The 26096-nt window shown below is 36.3% G+C and overlaps 1 protein-coding gene across 1 annotated transcript in view; it reads right to left on the bottom strand.

The window, feature by feature from the left end:
* Positions 1-26096, bottom strand: part of CNTN1 (contactin 1) — a gene marked incomplete at both ends in the record, with an annotated part of 255936 nt that overhangs the window by 216106 nt on the left and 13734 nt on the right. Inside the window, one exon of the mRNA XM_081330364.1 lies at positions 15027-15065. Coding sequence (XP_081186490.1) covers positions 15027-15065 — 39 coding nt within the window. The remainder of the gene's footprint in view (positions 1-15026; positions 15066-26096) is intronic.

Below are 26096 nucleotides of genomic sequence, written 5' to 3'. Positions count from 1 at the left end.
TGTTTTTATTATTATTTATATCCTGCCTTTATTATTTTTACAAATAAGGTAGCAAACACACATAATATTCCTTTTTCTTATTTTTCCCAGAACAACAATCCTGTGAGGATTGTGGGACAGTGACTGGCCCAAAGTTAATAAACTGGTTCTCATGTTCTATCTTGGCCAGACTTTTGTAAGAATTCTAAGACTTAAATCCCAGCATCTAAAACAGTGTTTCTCAACCTCAGCAGTTTTAAGATATGGGACTTCAATTTCCACAGTTCTCCAGAAAACATGGGAGTTGAGGTCTACACAACTTAAAGTTGCTGGGATTGAGAAATACTGATCCAGATGGTGAAAGGTAAGATTGTTTAAAACCATAAAAAGCTGAGAGAGTATTATATTTACTCTAAATAATTTACTTATTACAAATGATTTGTACAAAATTGTGACACCTAATCAAAGCTTTCAATGCTGATTGTGCTGTTTGTTTCTTCAGTAAAGATTTGTCTTTCTTATGTTACTGTGACTTGCCAAACTAGTATTAATGTGAAACACTGTTTTTGTTTTGTTTCATTTTGGCTAATAACCAGTATCTTTGGAAACTAAGCATGTCCTGTACTGTATCAGAGAACCTTTCAAGTGAGTCTGCTGACACTCTGGATATACAATGCAGCTGATTAAAAAAAATGTGTGTACTTTGGACTTCCGGGTGGCAAGGCTCCGCCGCCGGCAGCCATTCAGGCTGTCAGCCCCGTTGTTTCCGTGGAACCACCAAAAACAGCACCGATCAGCTGTTTTGGTGGCTCGGAAGCCCGCTCCTCGGGAGAAGAGGAGGGGGTGAGCGCCCAGGCAGGGGTAGAGCTCTCCCGGGCTGCCAGAGTTGAAACTCTGGTGGCTGAAGGATCGAGCCCCCCTGAAGCCTGAGTTTGCTCCGGACCTCGGGACGCCTCTGCTCCAGGGCTTTGGAGCAGAGCAGGGCGTAGCAACCATCCCTGCCAGCGAGAGTGAACTTCAGATAACTTGGATGCAGGCAGAGCGGTACAGGAGAATCAGGTGAAAGCAAGTTTATGATCTTTAACTCGGTGGACTTTGTGGAGTTTGATAAAAGTGAAAGTGCGTAACAGGCAATAGTGGGTGAAAATGGCTGCCAAATCTTCTAAAGTTCCTAGAAGCGCAGGGGCTTCCCCGGTGCAGCAATCTTCGCTACAAGCTTTAATGCCCCCCCCCTGCACCTGCACCTGCACCTGTACCAACTTTTACAGTGAAAGATCTGCAGGATGTTTTGCAAGAGGCTTTGAAAAAGCAATCTCAACAATTAGCTGAACTTATGGAAGAGAAGATTACAGAAATAAGGGCAGACATCTTACTTGCATTTCAAGGCATGGCTGTATGTATAGAGCGTCTGGACGAGAGAGTGGAAGATCTCAGCCAAAATAATATCAGATTAGATGCAAAAATGACAGAGACTGAAAATGTGGTGGATAAGATTGACGACGATTTGACCTTGGTACAGTACAGGGAGATGCAGTTCGCTGTGAGAATTAGAGGTTTAAAAGAGGATTCTAAGGAAAATTTGAAAAAAATAGTTTCAGAGGCTTTGGAAGGTGTTTTGGAGCAATCAGCAGAAGAAATTATGGAGGATAGACTTCCGGTAGCGCTGCCGCGCCGAATGGCGGCGTTCTGAAGCCGCCCGATCCTGGGAAGCGTCAAAGCGCCCAGAGGCAGCGAAAATCAGCTGTCCCGCAGCACTGGAGCTTCTCCCTCGGGAGAAGAGGGAGAGGCGAGCTGGACTGGGTAGAGGTAGAGCTCCCCTGCGATTCTCCCAAGTAGTTTGGGGGATAGCAGGGTGAGCCCCCTTGGAGCCCAGGCTTTCTCCGCTCTCAGGACGTCTTCACTCCAAAAGGAGTGGAACAAGATGTGACAACTGCACCTGCTGCTTAGAGGGGATTGTGAGTATTTTGTTCCTTTGAAAAGCAGGCAGAGCAAAGCAGGAAGATCTGAATTTTTAAATTGGATTTTAACTTTAACTCAGTTTCATTATCTTCTTCAAGTTTCAAGTTTGAAATGAAGTAAAAATGGCGCTGGAATGTTTCTCTCCTGTGTGAAGTGACTGTGTTTGAAAATTGTTATATTTTGCTACAAAGCAAGAGATACAATTTGCAACTGACTTTATCCAGTATCGGATTTTGCTTATTTGAAAGCCTGTTCCCTTTTTTTCTTATTGAAGGTTAAGAACTTTGAGAGAAATGTTATTTTTTCTTCCCCTTTTTTTCTTTTTTTTTCTGAACTTTGATTCTGCTGGGTGAAAGAGGAAATTGAAACCTAAGAGATGGCTGCGAGACGTGGGGGAGGGCCTCCACTTTCTAAGAATGTCATTTCCTCACCTATACCACAAGCTGCAGGGCAGACTTCAATGAAACCTACAGTACAACCACCCTCTCCCCCACCTCCTGCATTTACACTGACAGACATTCAGCAAGTTGTGATGCAGTCTACACAAGTTTTGCAGCAAGAAATACAGAAAACAAGGGAAGAATTTTTTAATCAAAACAACCAGATCAGGGAAGATATAGTGCTTGCACTCCAGGGTTTGGCTGCACATATAGAACGCCTGGATGTTTGTGTGGACTCAGTTATGGAGTATGTGGAGAATTTGGAAAATAAAATTATTGATGCTGAACTGAAGATTGATAGAGCAGAGGCCAAGATTGACAGAACAGAAGACGAGGTTACTATATCAGAATATAAGAACATGGAGTTTGCTTTGCGTATCAGAGGCCTCAAAGAGAATCCTAAAGAAGATTTGGAATGGGAAATAGCACGAGCAGTGGCTCCTGTTTTGAAATGTGAACCTGAAGAACTACTTAAGGAAATGGATAAGACATTTAGGGTTAACTCCTGGATTGCTAGACAAAAAAGTCTACCTAGAGACGTAGTGATTTATTTTTCCAGGAGATCAACCAGAAATTCTATTATCCAGGCTTTTTATCGGGAAAAATTTCAGATTGCAGGCCAAGATATTATGATTTTAAAGGAGATACCTTCAAAAATTCTTAGAAAGAGGAAATACTTTGCCTTTTTGTCTGATGAGCTTAAGAAGCGACAAATCCAGTTCAGATGGGAAATACCTATTGGAATTGTGGTAAATTATGCAGGGACCAGATACAGATTGGATACAATTTTAAAAGCAAAAGATTTCTACACCAAGGTCCTGAAAGCAGGTTTACCACCGTCTCCCCGAATTAAAAGAACAGAAGCAAGACAAGATGATAAACAATTGAGTGAAGGGGCAATGTCATTGCCTCTTGAGGAGATGCGGAAGGCGGAGGCCATGGAGCAGAGTTTGGCATTAAAGGAAGATCCAAAAGAACAGAGGATGACAAGAGCTGCATATAAGCGTATGGAAAAAGAGCAAAAACAAAAGCCTGTAACTGGTCCAGCTACGCAAGATGCGGCTGTTTCAGAGCCTGTGGGAGGAGCACATCCTAAGAGAGCAACAGCTGATCTTCAGGCCTTGTTCCAAAGGCTCATGGTCACCAGAGATGGTGAAGTTCCTGACATGGAATGTTAATGGGTTAAATTCACCACAGAAAAGAAAGTATTTTTTTATCTGAAACAACATAAAAATGACATTGTTTGCTTACAAGAGACACATATTGCATTAAAAGATCAAAAATATCTGATTAATTCCCGATTGGGAACACATTTTGCATCTTTTGCTCCGGACAAGAAGGCTGGAGTGGTTATTTACTTAAGAAAAGACTTCTCGGCAAGATTGATTGAATCGGATAAACAAGGGAGATATGTTAGTATTGAATTAATACTACAAGGAAAGAAAGTTCTTCTTTTATTGGATTATATGCTCCAAATCAACAACAGCAAAAAAAATTTAAATTTTTACATCAGAGACTAATTGAACTGGATTACAAATCTGTTATCATGATGGGGGACTGGAATGGAGTTTTGGTGCCATCTAAAGACAAGAAGGGATCTTCTAAAAACTTTTTTAATTCGAAATTGCCTAAAGCTTTTTTTGACTTGAAGGAAGATCTGGAATTAAGAGATGTATGGCGGGAAAGGAATATGAGAGACAGAGATTTTACTTTTTTTTTCGGATAGACATAAATCTTTCTCCAGGATTGACTTTATTTTGATTACTACTGATCTTTCTTCCTTGGTTAAGAACGTTAAGATTTTTCATAGGACAATGTCTGACCATAGTCCTGTTTGGTTGGAGTTCTTTGCTGAAGATGCTAGTAGGAGATCCTGGAGGTTGAATGAGAATTTATTTACAAGTGACTTGTTCTTGCAGAAATGTAGAGAACATATGAAAGAATTTTTTGTCACAAATATGCATAAAGGTACCTCGATGGAAATGGTTTGGGATGCTAGTAAAGCCTATATGAGAGGGGTTTTGATTTATATGAATAATGCTTATAGGCGTAAGCAAATGCAAAAACGTTTAGATATTGAGGAAGAGATTAAAACTAAGGAGAAAAAGCTCATTTTGAATCCATTGGATAATAATTTAAGGATCTCAATACATTTATTGAAAGAACAATTTAATATGCTACTGGGTGATCAAGTAGCAACTAATTTGCGCTATGCCAAACACAATACTTTTTGTAATGCCAATAAGCCTGGTAGACGGTTGGCTTATCAATTAAGGAAAAAACAGAAATCACGTACTATAGATAAAATAGAATATAAAGGAAAAGAAGTCTACCAACAAAATTTGATCAAGAGGAGTTTTTTAGATTTTTATTTGAAATTATATTCTAAAGAAAATATACAAGCTTTAGACATAGACAGGTATTTACAGGGAGCTCATTTTCCAAGACTTTCAAAAGAACAACAACTTGAGATGAACTGCCCAATTACATCAGAATAAATTTCTTTAGTTATTAAACAGTTGAAATTGGGCAAGGCTCCGGGAACAGATGGTTTAACAGCAATTTACTATAAAAAGTTGTTGCCTGAAATGATTGAACCCTTGAAGATTTTGTTTAATGAAATTCAGACTGGAGGTGTAGTTCCTCCATCATGGAGGACAGCTTTTGTATCGTTGATTCCAAAGGAGGATCAAGACCTTACTCAACCTAAAAATTATAGACCTATATCGCTTTTAAATACAGATTATAAGATTTTTGCTAAAGTATTGGCCAATAGATTAATGCAAGTTTTGAAACAAATGATTCATAGTGATCAATCGGGATTTATATCTGGGAGGTATATGAAATATAATGTAAGACAAATTATTAACTTGCTTGAATACTTGGATAAGAACAACCAAGTCCCCGCAGCATTGATATTTTTGGATGCACAGAAAGCCTTTGACCAATTGAATTGGCAATTTTTATTAAGAGTTGTTGAGGAGATGAATTTTGGAGAAGGTTTTCTACATGCTATTAAAGTTATATATCAACAACAAACTGCACAAATTATAGTTAACGGGGGATTAACAGAGACCTTTAAAATTATCTATGAGTGAAAGGGATATGTTATCTAAATTAATAGGTTTTGAAATAGTGAAGAAGGTTAAATATTTAGGAGTATATATTGCAGCCTCAAATGTAAAATTGTACAAGAATAATTATGAAACACTATGGTCGAAGGTACAAAGGGACTTAAATAATTGGAAAAAATTACAATTATCATTACTGGGAAGAATTGCAGTTGTTAAAATGAATGTTCTACCAAAGTTTCTCTTTTTGTTTCAAATGATACCTATATTGAAAAAGGATGCCAACCTTGATCAATGGCAGAAGGGTATTAACAAATTTATTTGGGCGGGGAAAAAACCAAGAGTTAAATTTAAGATTTTACAAGATGCTAGGGAAAGAGGGGGACTCAAGGCGCCGAATTTGAAATTGTATTATGATGCGGTTGCCTTGACGTGGGTTAGTGATTGGCTTAATTTAACTAACAAGAGAATACTTCATCTTGAGGGATGGGATTTGGTATATGGATGGCATGCATATTTGCTTTACGATAAGAAGGTGGACAGGGCTTTTAAATCCCATATTCTTAGAAGTGCTTTATTGCGTGTCTGGAAAAAGTATTATTATAAGTTAAATTATAAAATACCGATTTGGGGAATTCCTGGACACGCGATAGAGGGCGTATCTATGGGAGTGAGTATGGATATGGTTTCTTATAAGGAACTACTTAGATTGCAAGGGACTGATTGGCAACTTAAATCATTAGAGGAGTTAAGACAAGAAAACATAAGTTACTCTTGGTTTCAATATACCCAATTGAAAGTTAGGTGGAAGTCAGATCAAAAGGTTGGCATCACAATTACAGATCAAAATTTAGTAAAACAAATTAGAGATTTAAATTGCGCACATATAAAGAGGATATATAATGCTTTAATTGAATTGGATTTGGAAACGGAACTGGTTAAAGACTGTATGATAAAGTGGTCACAAAATATTCAGGAACCAATTTCGTTGGACACCTGGGAGATAATTTGGGTTAGAAATGTTAAATTTACTCAGGCTCAAAATTTAAGAGAAAATTTTTATAAAATGTTTTATAGATGGCATTTGGATCCCAAGAAGTTGTCCAACATGTATCCTAATTTACAGTCTAAATGTTGGAGATGTGGTAGTTTAGAAGCTACCTATTTTCACATGTGGTGGACTTGTAGAAATATAAAAGCTTTTTGGATCAAAATTTGGTGGAACATTCAAAAGATTTTTAAGAGAAAGATAAAGTTTTCTCCGCAATTGTTTTTATTGGGTATTGTGGTAGATTGTGATGTTAAAGAAACTAACTTGATGTTGAACATGATAACAGCAGCACGGTTACTGGTGAGACAATATTGGAAGAAGGATAGTTTGCCCACTATAGAAGAATGGGTGTTTAAAGTTTCGAATCTTGCAGAAATATCTAAGATTTCTGCTTATTTGAAAGATCATTCACAGGAAAGATATATTTCAGTTTGGAGGAGATGGATAAATTATATTCAGAACAAATATGGGACTAAAAAGTTCCATTTAGCTTATGAGTAGATTTTAGTGGGATATTGTTATTGGTACTTTGTTTGTAGTTATGTTAAAGGGGAGTTAAAGCACATTATGAATTTGGTTAATTGTATATTATGCATAATTTTTATTTAGAATATGATTATTGTAACTATAATCCTGTATTTAGCTCTGGGAAGTGGGGGGGGGGAAGTGGGTGGGTTTGGGGTGGGAGGGATTTGGGGATATATTGTAAAATTTTGTTTTTGTAAAACTCTTTAATAAAAAATAAAAAAAAGAAATTATGGAGGATATAGACAAAATATTTCGTGTTAATTCGTGGATTGCAAGACAAAGGAAATTACCCAGAGATGTGGTGGTTTACTTTACAAAGAGAGCAATTAGAAATGAGGTTATTCGAGCTTTTTACAATAATAAATTTGCAATTGCTGAACAAGAAGTTTTAATTTTAAAAGAGATCCCTCCAAGAATCCTAAGGCGAAGGAAGGAATTTGCTTTTCTGGCACAAGAATTAAGAAGACGGGATATTCAGTTCAGATGGGAGATACCAGTGGGTATGGTGGTGATGTATGCAGGCACAAGACATCGTCTTCTTACAGTGTTACAGGCACGTGATTTTTATACTAATGTTTTAAAAGCAGTCCCCATACCACTTTTGGAATCCAAAAAGAAGAATGGTGAGGGAGAGTGTCAATCACAAAGTGAGAATGCACAAGGTGCTGAAGGAGCTACGCAGATGAAAGATGGAGAATTCCAGAAAGTTACAGGAGTGGATCAAATTTCAGTATCATCGGAGGAGGTTAGAGACCAGAGAATGGCACATGCTGCTGCTAGACGAATGAGACAAGAGCAAGAACAAGAACAGCAGAGAGTTATGATGGCACCTCCAAAACTTACTTACAGTGAAGCAGTGGGAGGAGCGCGACCTAAGAGAGTGCAGGTGATTTTGGAAGAAGCGCTCCAAAAGCTTCAGGTCGCGAAAGATGGCGACAAAGTTTCTAACCTGGAATGTTAATGGTTTAAATTCACCACAGAAGAGAAAGAAAGTATTTCAATACTTAAAGCAATTTAAGAATGATGTTATTTGTCTACAAGAAACACATATTAGAGCCACGGATCAAAAGTATTTGTTAAACTCAAGGTTGGGCACACAGTTTATCGCTTCTGCAACTGATAAGAAAAATGGAGTGATTATTTATGTTAAGAATACTTTGACAGCGGCTTTAATTGAAGCAGATAAACAAGGACGATATGTTATAATTGAACTGTTAATAGAAGGCAAGAAAACGCTTTTGGTTGGACTATATGCTCCTAATCAACAACAAGGAGATTTCTACAGTTTATTACACAGCAAGATTATTCAGTGGGATTATAAATCTTGTATTTTGATGGGAGACTGGAACGGTGTTTTGGATGTACAAATGGACAAGGGTTTTTTTTAAAAAGCACCCCAAGTCATGCTAAACTGCCTAAATCTTTTTTTGAGATGAAGGATGACTTGGAATTGCGAGACATTTGGAGAGAAAGGAATTTGCAAGAAAAGGACTATACTTTTTTCTCCGACAGGCATAAATCTTTCTCCAGGATTGACTTTGTATTAATTACTAATGATTTTTTCTCTAGGATTAAGAAGATCAAGATTTGTCCAATAACTATGTCTGATCATAGTCCAGTATGGTTAGAGATAGAAAAAGATAATAGGGATAGACGGTCCTGGCGCTTAAATGAAAATTTGTTTAGATATCAGGAAAATGTGGAAGAGTGTAAAAAACAGATGAAGGAATTTTTTTAAAATTAATATGCATAAAGGTACTTCTATTGAGATAGTTTGGGATGCTAGTAAAGCTTATATGAGAGGTGTATTAATATATTTGAACAATAAATATAGACGTAAATTGGAATTTAGGAGGAAAGAATTAGAGGATGAAATTAAGGAAAAAGAAAAGGCTTTAATTTTGAATCCATCTGATGGGAAGATTAAAGAGGTAATTACTTTATTAAGGGGTCAGTTTGATAAGTTAATGGCAGATCAAGTGGCAACTAATTTACGGTATGCTAGACATAATATTTTTTGTAATGCTAATAAACCAGGTAGATGGTTAGCTTATTTGTTAAGGAAGAAGCAAAGGGCTTCTAATATAGATAGAATAGAACATAAGGGTAAGGTAGTGTACCAGCAGAGTCTTATCAAAAAGACTTTTGTTGATTTTTATTCTAAGTTGTATGCTAGAGATAAGATTAGAGAAGCAGATATAGATAATTATTTGGTAAAAGCTAATATTCCTGTTCTTACGCAAGAACAAAAGGAAGGGATGAATCAATTGATAACTGATGAAGAAATTTTTTTAGCAATCAAACAACTGAAAGTGGGCAAAGCGCCAGGTACGGATGGATTGACTGCTGTGTATTATAAAAATTTACAGTTAGAGATGGTGAAGCCTTTAAGGGAATTGTTTCAGACAATTCAAATGGGAGGAGGGGTACCTCCGTCTTGGAAGACTGCTTTTATTTCCTTGATCCCGAAGGAAGATCAGGATGTCACCCAAGCAAAAAATTATAGGCCAATATCACTTTTGAATACAGACTACAAGATATTTGCCAAAGTTTTAGCTAACAGATTAATGAGGGTAATACAACAAGTAATTCATGGTGATCAAACTGGGTTTATAAGTGGTAGACAAATGAAGAACAATGTGAGACATATAGTAGATTTGTTGGAATTTTTGGAAAGAAACAATCAGATCCCTGCAGCGCTGATCTTTTTGGATGCTGAAAAAGCCTTTGATCAATTGGATTGGCAATTTCTGATGAAAGTATTAGAGAAAATGGAATTTGGGGATAAATTTTTACAACCAATCAGGGCAATATATCAAAAGCAAACAGCCCGCATAATAGTTAATAATAGTCTGACTGAAGTATGTAATATTGAAAAAGGTACAAGGCAGGGGTGCCCGTTGTCACTTCTATTATTTGTTTTAACATTGGAAATACTACTGATTAAAATACGTGATTCGGATAAAATTAAGGGAATTCAAATTAGAGACCAGGATTATAGATTGAGGGTGTTTGCAGATGATCTGGTTGTTACAGTGACTCAGCCTGACTATTCAGTTGTAGAATTGATGGAGATAGTAACGCACTATGGGAAAGTTTCTGGATTCAAGGTTAACATACAAAAAACTAAAATGTTGTCTAAAAACGTGACAGTATCACAAAAGGCTGTTTTAGAAGAGCTAACGGGATTTGAAATAGTTAAAAGGGTTAAATATTTGGGGATATATTTGTCACCCTCAAATGTGAAGTTATATAAAAATAATTATGAAAGGTTGTGGGGAAAAGTACAAAAAGAATTAGATAGTTTGAAAAAATTACAATTATCCTTATTGGGAAGAATTGCAGCAGTGAAAATAAATGTTTTGCCAAAATTTTTATTTTTATTTCAAATGATACCTATACTTAAAAAGGATTTAAATTTGGAGGAATGGCAAAAAGGAATTAATAAATTTGTCTGGGCAGGGAAAAAGCCACGAGTTAAATTTAAGATAATGCAAGATACGTGTGAAAGAGGTGGTCTTAAAATGCCTAATTTCAAATTATATTATGAAGCTACTGCTTTGTCAGCGATAAGTGACTGGTTTAATTTAACACAAGGGAGATTATTAAATCTTGAGGGTCATGATTTGTTATTTGGATGGCATGCATATTTATTGTATGATAAGAAGGTGGATAATGTGTTTAAGATACATATTTTAAGGTATGCTCTGTTGTGAGTTTGGAAAAAGTACAGACACAAGTTAAATTATAAGATACCTATTTGGGCAATACCTAAACATGCAATAGAAAATATAAATGTTGGATTTAAACATGATGTGACTACATATAAAGAAATTTTAAGTTTTGAGAGGAATGTATGGCAATTAAAGTCATATAATATTTTAAAAGAAGAAAAGATTGTACAAACCTGGTTTCAGTATGGGCAATTACAGGCTAGGTGGAAAGGGGACCAGAAAACTGGTTTTTCAATGATTGATGAAAATTTGGTAAAGCAAATTAGAGATCAAGATCAAGCACATATAAAAAGGATATATCTTGCATTGATAGAAATTGATTCAGAGACGGAACTTGTTAAAGATTGTATAATAAAGTGGGCTCAGAATTTTCAAGAAGTTATTACAATGTATACTTGGGAAAAGATCTGGGTGAGAAATGTAAAATTTACACAGGCCCAAAACTTAAGAGAGAACTTTTACAAAATGTTTTATAGGTGGCACTTAGATCCTAAAAAATTAGCAAGTATGTATCCGAACTGCCAGCCCAAATGTTGGAGGTGTGGTTGTGAGGATGCAACGTATTTTCATATATGGTGGAGTTGTAAAAGGGTTAAAGCTTTTTGGATTAAAATTTGGTGGAATATGCAAAAAATATTCAAGAAAAGGATAAAGTTTTGTCCGCAACTGTTTTTATTGGGTATTATCACAGATACTACCATTGTGGACACTAAGTTGATGTTGAATTTAATTACGGCAGCGAGACTTTTAGTAGCGCAATATTGGAAGAAGGAAGAACTGCCGACTATAGAAGAATGGACTTTAAAAGTTTCCAATTTGGCAGAAATGGCAAAGATCTTAGCGTATTTGAAAGACCAATCGCAACAGAGATATATTGTGGAGTGGAGAAGATGGATTGATTATATCCAGAATAAATATGGGACTAAAAAGTTTCACTTAGCATTTGAATAAGTAGTGGATTTATATGATGTATAACTAGCTTGTAGTTATTTTATTAAGAGTTAAAGTGCGATAGAATTTAATATTTTATTGTTGTTTGCATATTTTAGATTATGTTTGTTTGTATTTTTATACCCTGTATTTAGCTCTGGGAAGTCGGGGAGGGGGGGGACAGGAGGGGAGAGTTGGGGAGGTTTGGGGAGAGGGGAAGGGGAGGGGTGGGGTTTTGTATTCAAAAATGTACTGTAAAACTTTTCAATAAAAAAATGTGTGTACTTTAAATGAGACTGCATTTAAATTAGAATACCTTAATTAATTAAATAGGTAATTATAGTAATCTTTTTTGTCCTTTTATTTTCATCTGATCTTTATTTCCTTTAACCAATCCTGCAATCTTTTTACAGCAGTAAGGAAGACAAAATGGCCAAAAATTCTGGGAGTTTGTTAGAAAGAAATAATGACTATTATACTATTTAAAACAAATTCTGCTAGAAATGTACATAAAGTATCTGTAGGGTTGGAATGTTTTGCTTATGTTCAATGTAACTTCTAGTGCCACCCAGATATTCTTTGGCTGTAAAGCATGCTTATTTTTCATTCTTGAGGATTTGGAATAGATGAAAACTCACAGCTCTCTCTCTCTCTGTCTCTCTCTCTCTCTCACACACACACACAATTATTTGAACTACAAAAATGCTGTTGTTTTCCCTAGGCAGTTCTTTTATTGGACTATGTAGATATAAAGACAGTATATGATGATGGTAGGTGGTGATGATGAAGCAAGCTTTGGAAAATAATGCAGAATAAATATATGGCAAAAGTTTTGAAACTTTCTTGTTGCAATTCTTTTTCCTAATTAAAAATAGCTGATGTAGCTTTATACTATCTCTATTTACATGTTTTGGAAGAAATCATCTTCCATGCTTAAAAATATTAATATGTATTATTATTGCAAGACAAAAACAAAGAGAGAGAGAAATAATACAGATGCATGGTTAGGTATGCAAGCTATATGGTTTATCAGGATATTAGCTATGAAAGACCTTAAGGAGCTTAGCTGCCTTGACATGTTTAAGGTCTACCCATTCAGTTTCAGAGGGAGGTAAGTGCATGTGACAAAATACTCAATGTTTATGATTCAAAATGCTGTTCCCCTTCAATCATGAGTGGCTCTAGTGCTGGTGGTGGTGTTGGGTGTAATGGGAACAGATTTTTGGGTCTTAAAATGCTGCAATGGAAAATAGGATGGATGTGCCTAAGTGATTTATGCAGTCCGAGTTCTGTTGTAACTGTGTTGATAATCCTCTTAATGGGGAAAGGGCCAACATACTTGGTCCCAGCTTTTTGGAAGGTTGCCCAGACTGCAGGTATTTTGTAGACAGGTAAACACAGTCCCTACTTTAAAGTCTTTGGGCTTCATTCACTTTTTATTGGCTTGTGTTTTGTAAGTTTCTCTTGTTTCCTCCACTGACTTTCTAACCACTCCCCAGGTATTCTGTAATTGAGTAACCCAATCCTTCAGAGATGTGATAGGAGGGGTGGCTAGGGGCAATTCAGGTATGGACACAAAGTCTTGTCCCATAGTCATTTTAAATGGGATGAAACCCAGTGCTGTTATGTACGGAGTTGTTGTAAGCCATCTCAGCAAATGGCAGGAGGTCCGTCTAATTGTCCTAATGATAATTGATTTAACATCTCAGGTATAGTTCCAGGACCCCATTCAAATGTTCACAGCCCCCATTCATTTCCAGATGATGACTAGAACTAAATCCCTGGGGCAGGGGTGGGCAACCTTAAACACTCAAAGAGCCACTTCTTTTCCCAGAGAAAAGAAAACACTGGGAGCCGCAAAACTCTCTCTCGTGCATGCGAGACAGAGGGGAAGCTAGATTGAAGTTTAATTAAAAAGAAATAGAGGCTGCTGTGCATGAGCTCTCTCTCTCTCAAGCTCTCTCTCTCTCTCTCTCTCCTCCTCTCTCTCTCCCTCTCTCTGATCTTCTGCTCACCTGGCCAGCTGGCCTCACGCTGTTCTCCAACAAGCTGACACACATTCTTATTGGGCTGGCTTTCCTGCCCTTGGTCTGCCAGTCCTCTTCCCCCACTAAGTGTGAGTGTGAGTGTGTGTGTGTGTGTGTGTGTGTGTGTGTGTGTGAGAGAGAGAGAGAGAGAGAGAGAGAGCGAGAGAGAGCTGCTTTTTGCTTTCTTCTGCTTCCTGAGGAGATGCAGCAAAGGCAGGAGCCCCACCCAATGAGCTTGCCAGCTTGTTGGAGAACAGTGTGAGCCCACTCTCTTTTTTTACACACACACACACACACACAGAGAGAGAGACAGAGAAAGAGAGAAAAGGGAAGCACAAGTGCCTCTCTCTGTTTCTGTCCCTCTCTCTCTGCAAATGGTGGAGGATGACTGGGAGCCGCAGGAGAAGGCTGAAAGAGCCGCAGGTTGCCGACCCATGCCCTGGGGCATTCCCATGAGTTTTAGAAACAATACATGGAGATTGAAAAGTGGTTTACCTTCTCCAGAGTGCCACTTGGGAAAATCAGTAAAAGTCGTATGCTACCTGCAGGAGTGGACTGGTTTCTTTTTATAGAATATAAAATGAACCTTATTATTCTCTTTTAACATTGTTTTCATCCAAACATTACTTGAATCCAAAAGATATTATTGTCTATTTTTCTTCTTGTTTATCTAGCTATCTTCTTAATCCTGTTCTCTGTTAAAAAGCTCTGCATTCATTCTGTTTTCCAGATTCAAGACAAAGATAGAATTACAAATGATTATTAGTGTAGAGCAGAGACTTTTTACTTGTCATGTCTCACATCTACTCAACTCAGGTTGACATTAATTTTTCAAAATGATGGCAAGTATTCAATTTATAAAATAAAACACATATTTTTCCATGCAAAGGGCCTCTGTTTAATTTATTGAATTTTCAGTGGGAAATGCATGCTATGATGCTAAAGAGAAACTATCAACCAAAATAGAAATTACTTAGGTAAGTAACCTAATTGTCTCATATCAAAATAAGTCTCATATACCTTTAGTTTTTTTCTTTGTTTTTAAAAATGTTTATTTTAATTATTGTTAAAACTATTTCATTTCAACTGCTCTTTTATTACATGTAAATTACTTTGAGTGTCATTGGGGCTCACAAGCAGTAATTATATTTAATTTAATACAGTTTAAATTGGACAACTTTGTCCATTGAATATACTATTGCCTGTTAAATTGAAAACAAGACTAGTAATTTTTAACTTTTTTTAAGATATAAAATCATTCACTGAATTATGCAGTCTTTCCATAAGAATAGAAGAGCTCCACTTACCTCGTATGTGAACTGTGATTCCATGTATCATATCACGAACTTTAAGTATTGGAATAGAAAAAGAAAACATTATCTTTTTCAGTGTTTTCAGTGAGTCCCCTACCTCTGAGCAGCAATTCCTAGGTTAAAAATGTCAATAACTACTACTGTAAGACATAACAAAGTTTATTACTTTACAGAGAAATCATTTAATACAGTATTATTTTATTGCCAGGGATGCACCAGACATTTTAAACAAATCTGGGGTTCAGTGAAAAAAGAAAAGGTCATGTAAAAAAAATACAGGTTGATATATTACCCTTAATATCCTGCATACTAAATAGTAACTTTAATCAGAATAGATGTTACAGCAGTGTATTTTACCAAATTGTTTACTGACAAAGAAAATTGAACAAAAATTTATTCTTGTATTTAACAGCAATAGGACAGAAGTGACAGGGTTAATAATACATATTCAACTCTGCTAGTTTGGCATATTTTAAATATTGCTTCCTGTATTAAAAGATGTTTATCCATATTTTGAGTATTTATATTTGATCTGAGCATTTTTTCCTTAAACTTTAAAAACCTAGTTGAGCCAAAGTTAAATGTTTCAGGTAAAGAAAATCTAAAACGTATTTAGTTCTTTTTACTCAAGTTAGTAGGCATCAAAAATATTTAATACTGGGACTTCCGGGTGGCAAGGCTCCATCAATGGTGGTCATTTTTGACTGTCATCCCCGTTGCTCCATTCAAATCGCGAAAACAGCGACAATCAGCTGTTTTGCAGTTTGGGAATCCTCCCCTCGGGAGAAGAGGGGAGGGTGAGCATTCAGGTAGAGGTAGAGCTCCCCTAGACCCCCAGAATTTCAATCTGGGGGTCGAAGGGTGAGAGCTCCCTCAGAGCCTGAATTAACTCCGGACTCGGGGACTCCTCTGTTTTAAGGTTTTAAAACAGGACACTGCAACCATCCCTGCACTCAGTATTGTATTCTGGATTACTTGGACGCAGGCATAGCTGAGCAGGAGAATATTGAAACAGCAAGTATATGATCCTTAACTCCGGTTTAACTTAAAAGAAGGGGAGGAAGATGGTGCTGGAATAATTTTTTTGGAGAAAGAGGGAAGAACAAAAGAATAAGGAAAATAATATAAAAGATCAAGGAGGAAGACAGAAAGTGGATTTTTAAAGCTGTAAAAGACTGTTAAAACATTTGAGGTTGGCTTAAAAGAGACTTAAAAGATTTGGATATTTAACAGTAAAGCAACAAAGTTGAAAAGTTGCAATTTGGGCGCAAAAGTGAAAGTGAGAAAGTGTTAAAATGGCTTCCAAACCACTTAGATTTACTGTTTCTAAAAGTGCGGGGACATCACCAGTTCAACAATCTGGACTTCAGACATTGATGCCACCCCCTGCAGCACCTACACCCACATTAACACTAAAAGATTTAAAAGATGCTTTAAAACTTCAATCTGAGCAAATATCTGAGCAAATAGCAGAGTATCATATAATGATACAATATACAGACATGGAGTTTGCTTTGAGGATAAGAGGTTTGAAAGAAAATCCACAAGAAAATTTGGAAGAGATATTGGCAAAAGCTGTGGCGCCTATTTTGGGTTGGTGAGCTGAAGATTTTATATTGGAAATAGATAAAATATTTCTTGTTAATTCCTGGATTGCTAGGCAAAGAAAATTACCAAGAGATGTGGTTGTCTATTTTACAAAGAGAATGATCAGAAATGCAATTATTCAAGCCTTTTATAATAACAGATTTAAAGTGGCTGATCAAGAATTCTTGATTTTGAAAGAAATCCCACCAAGAATTTTAAGAAAAAGGAAAGTTTGTTTTCCTGTCAGATGAATTAAAAAAATGACAGATCCAGTTCAGATGGGAGATACCAACTGGGATAGTGGTGAATTATGCTGGTACAAGATATCATCTTAATACATTTCTGAAGGCATGTGATTTTTATTGTAACAGACTGAAAGCAGACCCACCGCCATCCCCAGAATTTAAAAGAGAGAAGGAAGAAGGAGTGCGACATACAATCAGAAGGTATACAGCGAGGTGAAGAAACCACCTCGCTGATTCCAAAAGAAGCACAACAAACTCTAGAAATTGTGCAGGTCCCATTAGAAGAATCAAAGGCTCAAAGGGTGACACAGGCTGCAACCAGATGAAAGGAACAGCAACAGCAACAGAAACAGTATTCTACAATTACAACTCAAGAATCTAATAGTGAAGCAGTGGGAGGAGCGAGACCAAAGAGGCAGATGCTTGTGGATCTGCAAGATACGCTCCGAAAACTTCAAGTCACAAAAGATGGCGACAAAGTTTCTAACATGGAATGTTAATGGTTTAAACTCACCACAAAAGAGGAAAAAAATATTTCAGTATTTGAAACTATTTAAAAATGATGTTATATGTTTGCAGGAAACGCATATCCGTGTATCTGATCAAAAATATTTGATAAATTCCAGACTGGGTATACAGTTTATTGCATCTGCTCCAGAAAAGAAAAACGGTGTAGTTATTTATGTGAAGAAGACTTTAACAGCTAACCTAATTGAAGCAGATAAACAAGGAAGATATATAATAATGGAACTTTTAATAGAAGGGAAGAAAATACTTTTAATTGGATTATATGCACCTAATCAACAACAAGGAGAATTTTACAAACTTTTACATAATAAAATAATTCAATGGGATTATAAATTGTGTATTTTAATGGGAGACTGGAATGGAGTTCTGGACACACAGAAAGACAAAAAAGGACCTTTTAAAAGTACTCCAAATCATGCTAGATTCCCCAAATCCATTTTTGATATGAAAGATGATTTGGAACTGAGAGATGTCTGGAGAGAATGAAACGTGGAAGAAAGGGATTTTACTTTTTTTTCTGATAGACATCAATCTTTTTCCAGGATCAACTTTGTATTAACTACTAATGATTTTTTTCCTAGGGTTAAGAAGATTAAGATATGTCCAAGAACTTTATCAGATCACAGCCCAGTATGGATGGAATTGGACAAGGGGAAGGGAGATAGGAGATCTTGGAGGTTAAATGAAAATTTATTTAGATATGAAGAAAATGTGGAAGAATGCAAAAAACAAATGAAAGAATTTTTTATTATAAATATGCATAAGGGTACACCCATTGAAATGGTTTGGGATGCAAGTAAAGCTTATATGAGAGGAGTGTTAATATATTTGAATAATAAATATAGATGTAGATTGGCATATAAGCATAAAGAATTAGAGGAGGAAATAAAGATGAAAGAGAAGGCTTTTATTTTGAACTCATCTAATAAGAGGCTGAAAGAAGCAATTAATTTATTAAGAGGGCAGTTTGATATGTTGATGGCAGACCAAGTGGCAACTAATTTACGATATGTTAAACATAATACTTTTTATAATGGTAATAAGCCAGGTAGATGGTTAGCTTATCTGTTAAGAAAAAAACAAAAATCACATAATATAGATAAGATAGAATATAAGGGTAAAGAGGTGTTTCAGCAAAATCTTATTAAAAAAGCTTTTGTTGAATTTTATTCCAAATTATATGCTAAGGATATAACTCAAGGTTTAGATATAGACAGGTATCTACAAGAAGTGAATATCCGTATACTTACACAAGAGCAAAGGGAAGGGATGAATCAACTGATAACTGCTGAAGAAATTATTTTAGCAATTAAACAACTAAAAGTGGGTAAGGCACCTGGAACAGATGGTTTGACAGCCATTTATTATAAAAACCTACAATTAGAGTTGGTGGTACCTTTAAAAGAATTATTTAGAACAATTAAATCTGGAGGAGAAGTGCCTCCATCATGGAAAACAGCATTTATAACATTGATTCCAAAGGAAGATCAAGATCTTACCCAATCTAAAAATTACAGACCTACATCGCTTTTAAATACTGATTATAAGATATTTGCAAAGATTTTAGCAAATAGATTAATGAAGGTTATGCAGCAAATGATTCATAGTGATCAAACAGGATTTATAAGTGGTAGACAAATGAAAAATAATGTGAGACATATTGTAAACTTATTAGAATATTTGGAAAGAAATAATCAAGTCCCTGCAGTGCTGATTTTTTTGGACGCTGAAAAGGCATTCGATCAATTGAATTGGCAATTTTTATTTAAAGTCTTAGAGAAGATGGAGTTTGGTGATAAGTTTTTACAACCTATTAGGGCAATATATCAGAAACAAACAGCTCAAATAATAATTAATGGTAGTTTAACAGAAGCTTGCAAAATTGAAAAGGGTACAAGACAGGGATGTCCGTTGTCACCATTGTTGTTTGTTTTAACATTGGAAATATTATTAAGATACGTGACTCAAATAAAATAAAGCAAGTTAAAATTAAAGATCAAGATTATAGATTGAGAGCGTTTGCAGATGACTTGGTTATTACATTAAGTCAACCGATTCAATCGGTTATAGATTTAATGGAAATAATTTTGCAATATGTACAAGTTTCTGAATTTAAGGTAAACAGGCAAAAAACTAAAATATTGTCTAAAAATATGACTACAGAACAAAAGGTAGTTCTAGAAAAATTCACAGGATTTGAAATAGTTAAAAAGATTAAATATTTGGGGGTATATCTTTCAGCTTCAAATGCGAAATCATATAAAAATAATTATGAATTGTTATGGTTAAAAATACAAAAAGAGTTAGATAGTTGGAGAAAATTACAATTGTCTTTATTGGGAAGAATTGCAGCAGTGAAAATGAATGTTTTACCAAAATTTTTATTTTTGTTTCAAATGATACCTATACTTAAAAAGATTCAAATTTGGAGGAATGGCAGAAAGCTATTAATAAATTTATTTGGGCAGGGAAAAGACCGAGAGTAAAACTTAAGATAATACAAGATATACGTGAAAGAGGTGGTCTTAAAATGCCCAATTTTAAATTATATTATGAGGCTGCGGCTTTATTGTCAATTAGTAATTGGTTTAATTTAACAGAAGGAAGATTATTGAATATTGAGGGATGTGATTTATTATATGGCTGGCATGCATATTTATTGTATGATAAAAAGGTGGATAATGTTGTTAAGACACATATATTAAGGTATGCCCTGTTGCGAGTTTGGAAAAAATATCGATCTAAGTTAAATTATAAAATACCAATTTGGGCAATACCTAAGCATGCGATAGAAAATATAAGTTTGGGATTTAAACATGATGTGATTACATATAAAGATATTCTTAGACTGGAAAGGAATGTATGGCAATTAAAGCCATTTAATAATTTAAAAGAAGGGAAAATAGTAGAAACTTGATTTCAGTATGGCCAGATACAAACTAGATGGAAAGAAGATCAGAAAATTGGCATTTCGACAACAGATGGAAATTTGGTAAAGCAAATTAGAGATCAAAGTCAAGCGCATATAAGAAGGATATACAGTATAATGCATTGATAGAAATAGATTCAGAAACGGAACTTGTTAAAGATTGTATGATAAAATGGGCCCAGAATATTCAGGAGCCAATAACGATGGATACTTGGGAAAAACTTTGGGTCAGAAATGTAAAATTTACTCAGGCACAAAATTTAAGAGAGAATTTTTATAAAATGTTTTATAGATTGCATTTAAATCCTAATAAATTAGCATGTATGTATCCAAATTATCAGCCTAAATGTTGGAGGTGTGGTTGTGAGGATGCAACGTACTACCATATATGGTGGACTTGTAAAATAGTTACAGCTTTGTGGATTAAAATTTGGTGGAATATGCAGAAGATATTTAAGAAAAAGATACTGGAAGAAGGAGGAACTGCCTACTATAGAAGAGTGGACTTTAAAAGTTTCAAACCTGGCAGAAATGGCAAAATTTCAGCTTATTTGAAAGAACAATCGCAACAGAGATATATTTTGGAATGGAGAAGATGGATCGATGGGGACTTCCGGGGCTGAGGTCACAGCAGACAAGCGGGTCCTGGAATATCTCTTCGGATCGCAGCTTGTTTTCCCGATACTGTGCGGCTCTATATAGCCATCGCCAGCTGGGGATCAGCAGGCGAAGAAGAGAGGACGCTCAGCAATTGCAGGGAACTTGCAAAATCCCTGCTTCGCAGTGAGAAATCCTCCCGTGGTGCCGGTATTGAGAGAAGGCACCTGAAGAATGGCTGCCCTGGAGCTGTGACTCAGCAATTTAGAAGGAAGCTACTGACGTCCCAGGCAGAGTTAAGAGTGAATATCAAAAGAGAATGAGAATCCCCCCCTTCGTTTGTTGATCGTTTGAGAGGTAAGCAGCGTGAAGTATTATCCAGCCTTAATTGATTAAAGCAGCAGACAACAATACAGGCTTTTAACAATAGCCGCCTTAGAGAGACTCACAGGCTGATTTGAGGATTCCAGTTACTTCTTTGGTGTTCTTCTTCGATGGACAGACTCTTTCTTTAAATTTTGATAAGTGTTTTTTTTCCTTTTGAAATATCTGGGATCTGGATGGTGACTTGTTAACTCGTTAATGCATAACAGCCTAGAGACCCCCTTTTCTATTTGATCTGGCATCGGTTTTTTTTTGTTTCTGCTTCTTTCTTGGAGGTTTAACATCGTAACATTTGTCAGCAGAGAAGAGAAGAGGAACTGAACTGAACTGAATTGGACTGCCACGCTCCCTTGAAGAATAAGGAATTTAAATATACTGAACTGGGTTACATCCCCCTTTTTTTGAATATTGGCTTATTCATATTATTACTTATTTCCTTTCTTTTTTGCCATTGATAGGGCCTATTTACTATATTCTTTCTATATTTTTCTTTTTATGCCTTATATAATAACAACATATTTAACCCCTACTTTAATAAACTTAGAGAAGAAATTAGGTGATTAGGATAATATTGAGAGTACGAGGTGCTTGGGGAGGAGTCTTGGAGATTGAGTAAGTGTAGGCTATTTTGGAAGAGCACCAAAGAATAATAGAAATGGCGACCATAACAACTTTTGCCAAGAAGAAGACCATAGTGCCTGTGCCCACACAATCCCCGTCAACTACACCCCTGACAGCTCGCAAATTTCCGGATGAGACAGTGACAGGGACGCTTTATCTATACAGGGAGTTCAGGATATGTTTAAGTCACTTCAAGACTTAATGTTGAAAAATCAGGAAACTACAGCTATAGGATTTGAGGAGTTAAAGAGGGAAATGAAGGCTGAGATGGGTAACCAGATGGAAGGTTTAAAGGGAGAAATAAGGAGTATACATACGAAGCTCCAGGAAATGCAGACAATGGTAGTGAGTCAAGAGGAACGGATCCAGGTGGTAGAAACGAGAATGGATAAGACAGATATAAAAGTGGAAAGTATGGAACACCGGCTGGTGATAGCTAATAAACGCCTGGAGGATGAAATAATTGCCCTTGAATTAGATAAATCTGCCTTCTTCCTACGTTTACAAAACATTGAAGAGGACTGAGAGGAGCAGTTGGAAACTATTGTGACAGAGATTTTGGCTGGAGTGCTTGAGGTGAACCCACAAGAGATGTTGAGGGATATAGATGACGTATTTTGCGTTTACACTAGTTATGCACGTCGAAACAAACTCCCGAGATACATGTCCGACTGAATAAAACATCAGTGCGGGAGCAGGTCCTAAGGAAAGCAAGAGAGAAGACTATATCCTTTAAAGGAAGATCAGTAACTATTCTTAAGCAGCTACCAAGAAGAGTAGATCAGAGGAAAAAATATGATTTCCTGACAAGTCAGTTTAGGAAATTTGACATTCGCTACCGATGGCTGATTCCAGAAGGATTGGCTTTTATGTGGCAGGACAAGAGATATCATATTGATAACTTACAGGATGCCCATGTATTTTTTGAATCTCAGTTCAATCAGGAGAGTGAGGAGGAGTTAGAAGGCAAAAGCCAGGAAGAAGTTCAATTGGATTCCAAGGGGAGAAGTGGAGGATTAAAAGAAAAGAAGAGTATAGATAAGGAAGATGCTGGGGAATTGGGAGGCTCGGACCCTCAAATGGAGACACGGTTAGCAAAAAAAAATAAAGAATACAGCGAAGCAGTGACATTCAGGAAGAGGTTCGCCTTTTTTCTGTCAATATTAACGGTCTTAATGCTCCTACTAAGAGGAAAAAAACTTGGTCCAAACTTTGTAAATTAAAATATGATATAATTTGTATCCAGGAAGTCCATATCATTAAAAGTCAACAGAATGTACTAGCGTGTCCAAAATTGGGGGAAGTTTTTGTGTCCCTGGCAGAACAAAAGAAAAGGGGAGTAGTGATTTACGTCCGGCGAAATATTGAGGCCCACTGGGTGTATTCAGATACAGAAGGTAGAGTTGTGATGGTAGAACTTTGATTGGCTCAGAAGAAGATCTTATTGGTAAATGTGTATGCACCAAATTGTAATCAGTGTGCCTTTTTTCAAGGTTTATATAAAGTAATAGCAGGGTTAGAATACGAGCATATATGCATCGTAGGAGACTTCAATGCAATAGTAGACGTTGATAAAGACTATACCCCGGGGCAACGTTTACTTAAAGGGGTAAGAAGAACATTTCCTAAGGTGTGGGATCAAGTGAGGGAGGAATTAGGTATATGTGATATATGGCGAGATTTTCACAGGGAAGAGAGGCAATATACTTATTTCTCTCCCAGGCATCATACATGGACCCGAATTGATATGATATGGGCATCCCATGAATTGAAAGAGATGGTTAGGGAAATAGAGATTACGACTAATGACTGGGCAGATCACAGCCCGTTAGTCTTGGTTTGGAAAGGAGAAAAGAAGAGGTATAGATGGACAATGAGAGCAGCTCTTTTAAAAGAAGAACAATTCAAAAACTTGTTGAACCAGGAAATGGGACACTTTTTTGAGGAGAACAGAAGGGAAGATACACCAATTCAAATTATATGGGACACTGCGAAAGCAGTGATTCGAGGGATAGCAATTAAGTATTCGGCATATAAGTGGAAGAAAGAGAGGGTTAAGAGATTGGAGTTGATGGGAATGTTGACAGAGGCCGAGGAGGCTCTTCAGAAAGACCCATCCTCAGTAATAGCGAGGGAGAGAAAAGATATTACGCGACACGAGATTTCCCTCCTGGATCAACATGAATTAGCAGAGAAAATTCAAAGGAATAAACAATTTTTTTTGAACATGCCAACAAGGCTGCAAAATGGTTGTCCTATAGGCTTAGGAAGCGAGCAATTGTGAGAAAAATAGAATGGTTACAGGATGGGATGGGAAATATGGTGGGATCAAATGATCAAAAGAAAAAGGTGATTCAGGAATTTTTTACTGCATTGTATAAGAAAGACCCAATTTTAGAAGAAAGGATTGGAAGTTACTTAGAAAGGGTGGATTTACAGGAGGTTCCTAAGAACGTAAAACAAATTTTGAATTCAGAGATCTCAGAAGGGGAAATAAAGGAGGCAATTAGGAAACAATCGAATGGGAAAACCCTGGGAACGGATGGACTCCCGGCGGAATTATATAAAGAGATGTTGGAAATGTTTAGTGGCCATTTAAAAGATTTATTTAATAAGGTTTTGAGTGAAGGGAAAATACCCAGTCATGGACAGAGGCTTATATATCTTTGATCCCAAAGGAAGATTCAGATCGTACCTTGGTTAAAAATTATAGACCCATTTCGCTATTGAATGCAGATTATAAAAGTTTTTCCTCAATTCTGGCGGGCAGGCTTAAAGTTTTCTTAAGAGAATTTATACATCCAGATCAAAATGGTTTTCTTCCAAATCGGCAGATAAGAGATAATTTGAGAATAGTGATGAATACGTTGGAATATTATGAGATGCACCCTAGCAAACAGTTGGCAATGATGTTTCTTGACGTTCAGAAAGCATTTGACATGGTTAGTTGGGAATTTTTAATATGTCAGATGATTAAAATGGGATTTGGACCAAATTTTGTAAGAGCTATACAAACAATTTATACTACGCAATCTGCCCGAGTATTATTCAATGGTGAAATGACTGGGAAAATTGATATACAAAAAGGTACGAGACAGGGATGCCCCCTTTCACCTCTACTGTTTATTTTGACTTTAGAACCACTATTTATTATAATTAGGCAAAATAATAATATTAAAGGATTTAAAATAAATGATCAGCAATATAAGCTTCAAGCTTTTGCTGATGACTTAGTTTTTATTTTGGAAGACCCATTGGAATCAGGCCTTAAATTATTGGAGGAAATTAGTGCTTTTGGAGAAGTAGCAGGTTTAAAGATTAATCGAGATAAAACTAAATTTTTGGTAAAGAATATTGGAACTGAATCCAAGGTACAATTACAAGAGGTGATGGGGATCCAAATAGTTAAAAAAGTTAAATATTTAGGTATTTGGCTATCTTCAAGGTGTCCATCTATAAAGGAATTAAATTATCAAAAATTGATGACTGAGATGGAGAAGAAATTAGACAGCTGGAAAAACATTCAACTCTCAATCCTAGGACGAATCGCAGTGATTAAGACTCATATTTTGCCAAAGTGGTTATACCTATTCCAAACTGCTCCTGCAAAACTAGATAAGAATTTTTTTAAAAAACTAGAACAGATAGTTGGTAGATTCATATGGAATAATCGAAAGCCGCGTATTAAAAGAAGAACGCTGCAGGAGCACAAAACAAGGGGAGGACTGGGGCTCCCACATTGGGAGCTGTATTACCATGCCTCTGCCTTGGCTTGGATTAGGGACTGGGTTGTGTTATCTAGAAGGAGGGTGTTAACTATTGAAGGATATAACTTAACACAGGGATGGCATGCCTATCTCTGGCCAAGGAAGGATAGTCAATATAAAGTTTTCTCTAATCATTATATTAGGGATGTATTGATAAACTCTTGGCGTATGGTGAGAGGGTGGATCTATACAAAGATACCTGGCTGGTTTACTCCTTTGGAAGCTGTAACTTATTCAACGTTACACAATCTAGACAGAAACTATAGGTATAAAGATCTCATAGATCTGAGAGGCAATCTTAAATCCAGGGAGGAGTTACATTCTGGGGGTATAGAGTTGGATTGGTGGTCGTATTCTCAAATAAGCTCAAGGTTTAATAGGGATAAGCAGGAATTTGAAATCAATA

The sequence above is a fragment of the Vipera berus genome, assembly GCF_964194415.1.
Source record: "Vipera berus genome assembly, chromosome: 6".
Taxonomy (NCBI): Eukaryota; Metazoa; Chordata; class Lepidosauria; order Squamata; family Viperidae; genus Vipera; species Vipera berus.
The sequence above is the reverse complement of the archived record's forward strand: the minus strand, read 5'-3'. Positions and strand labels throughout refer to the sequence as shown.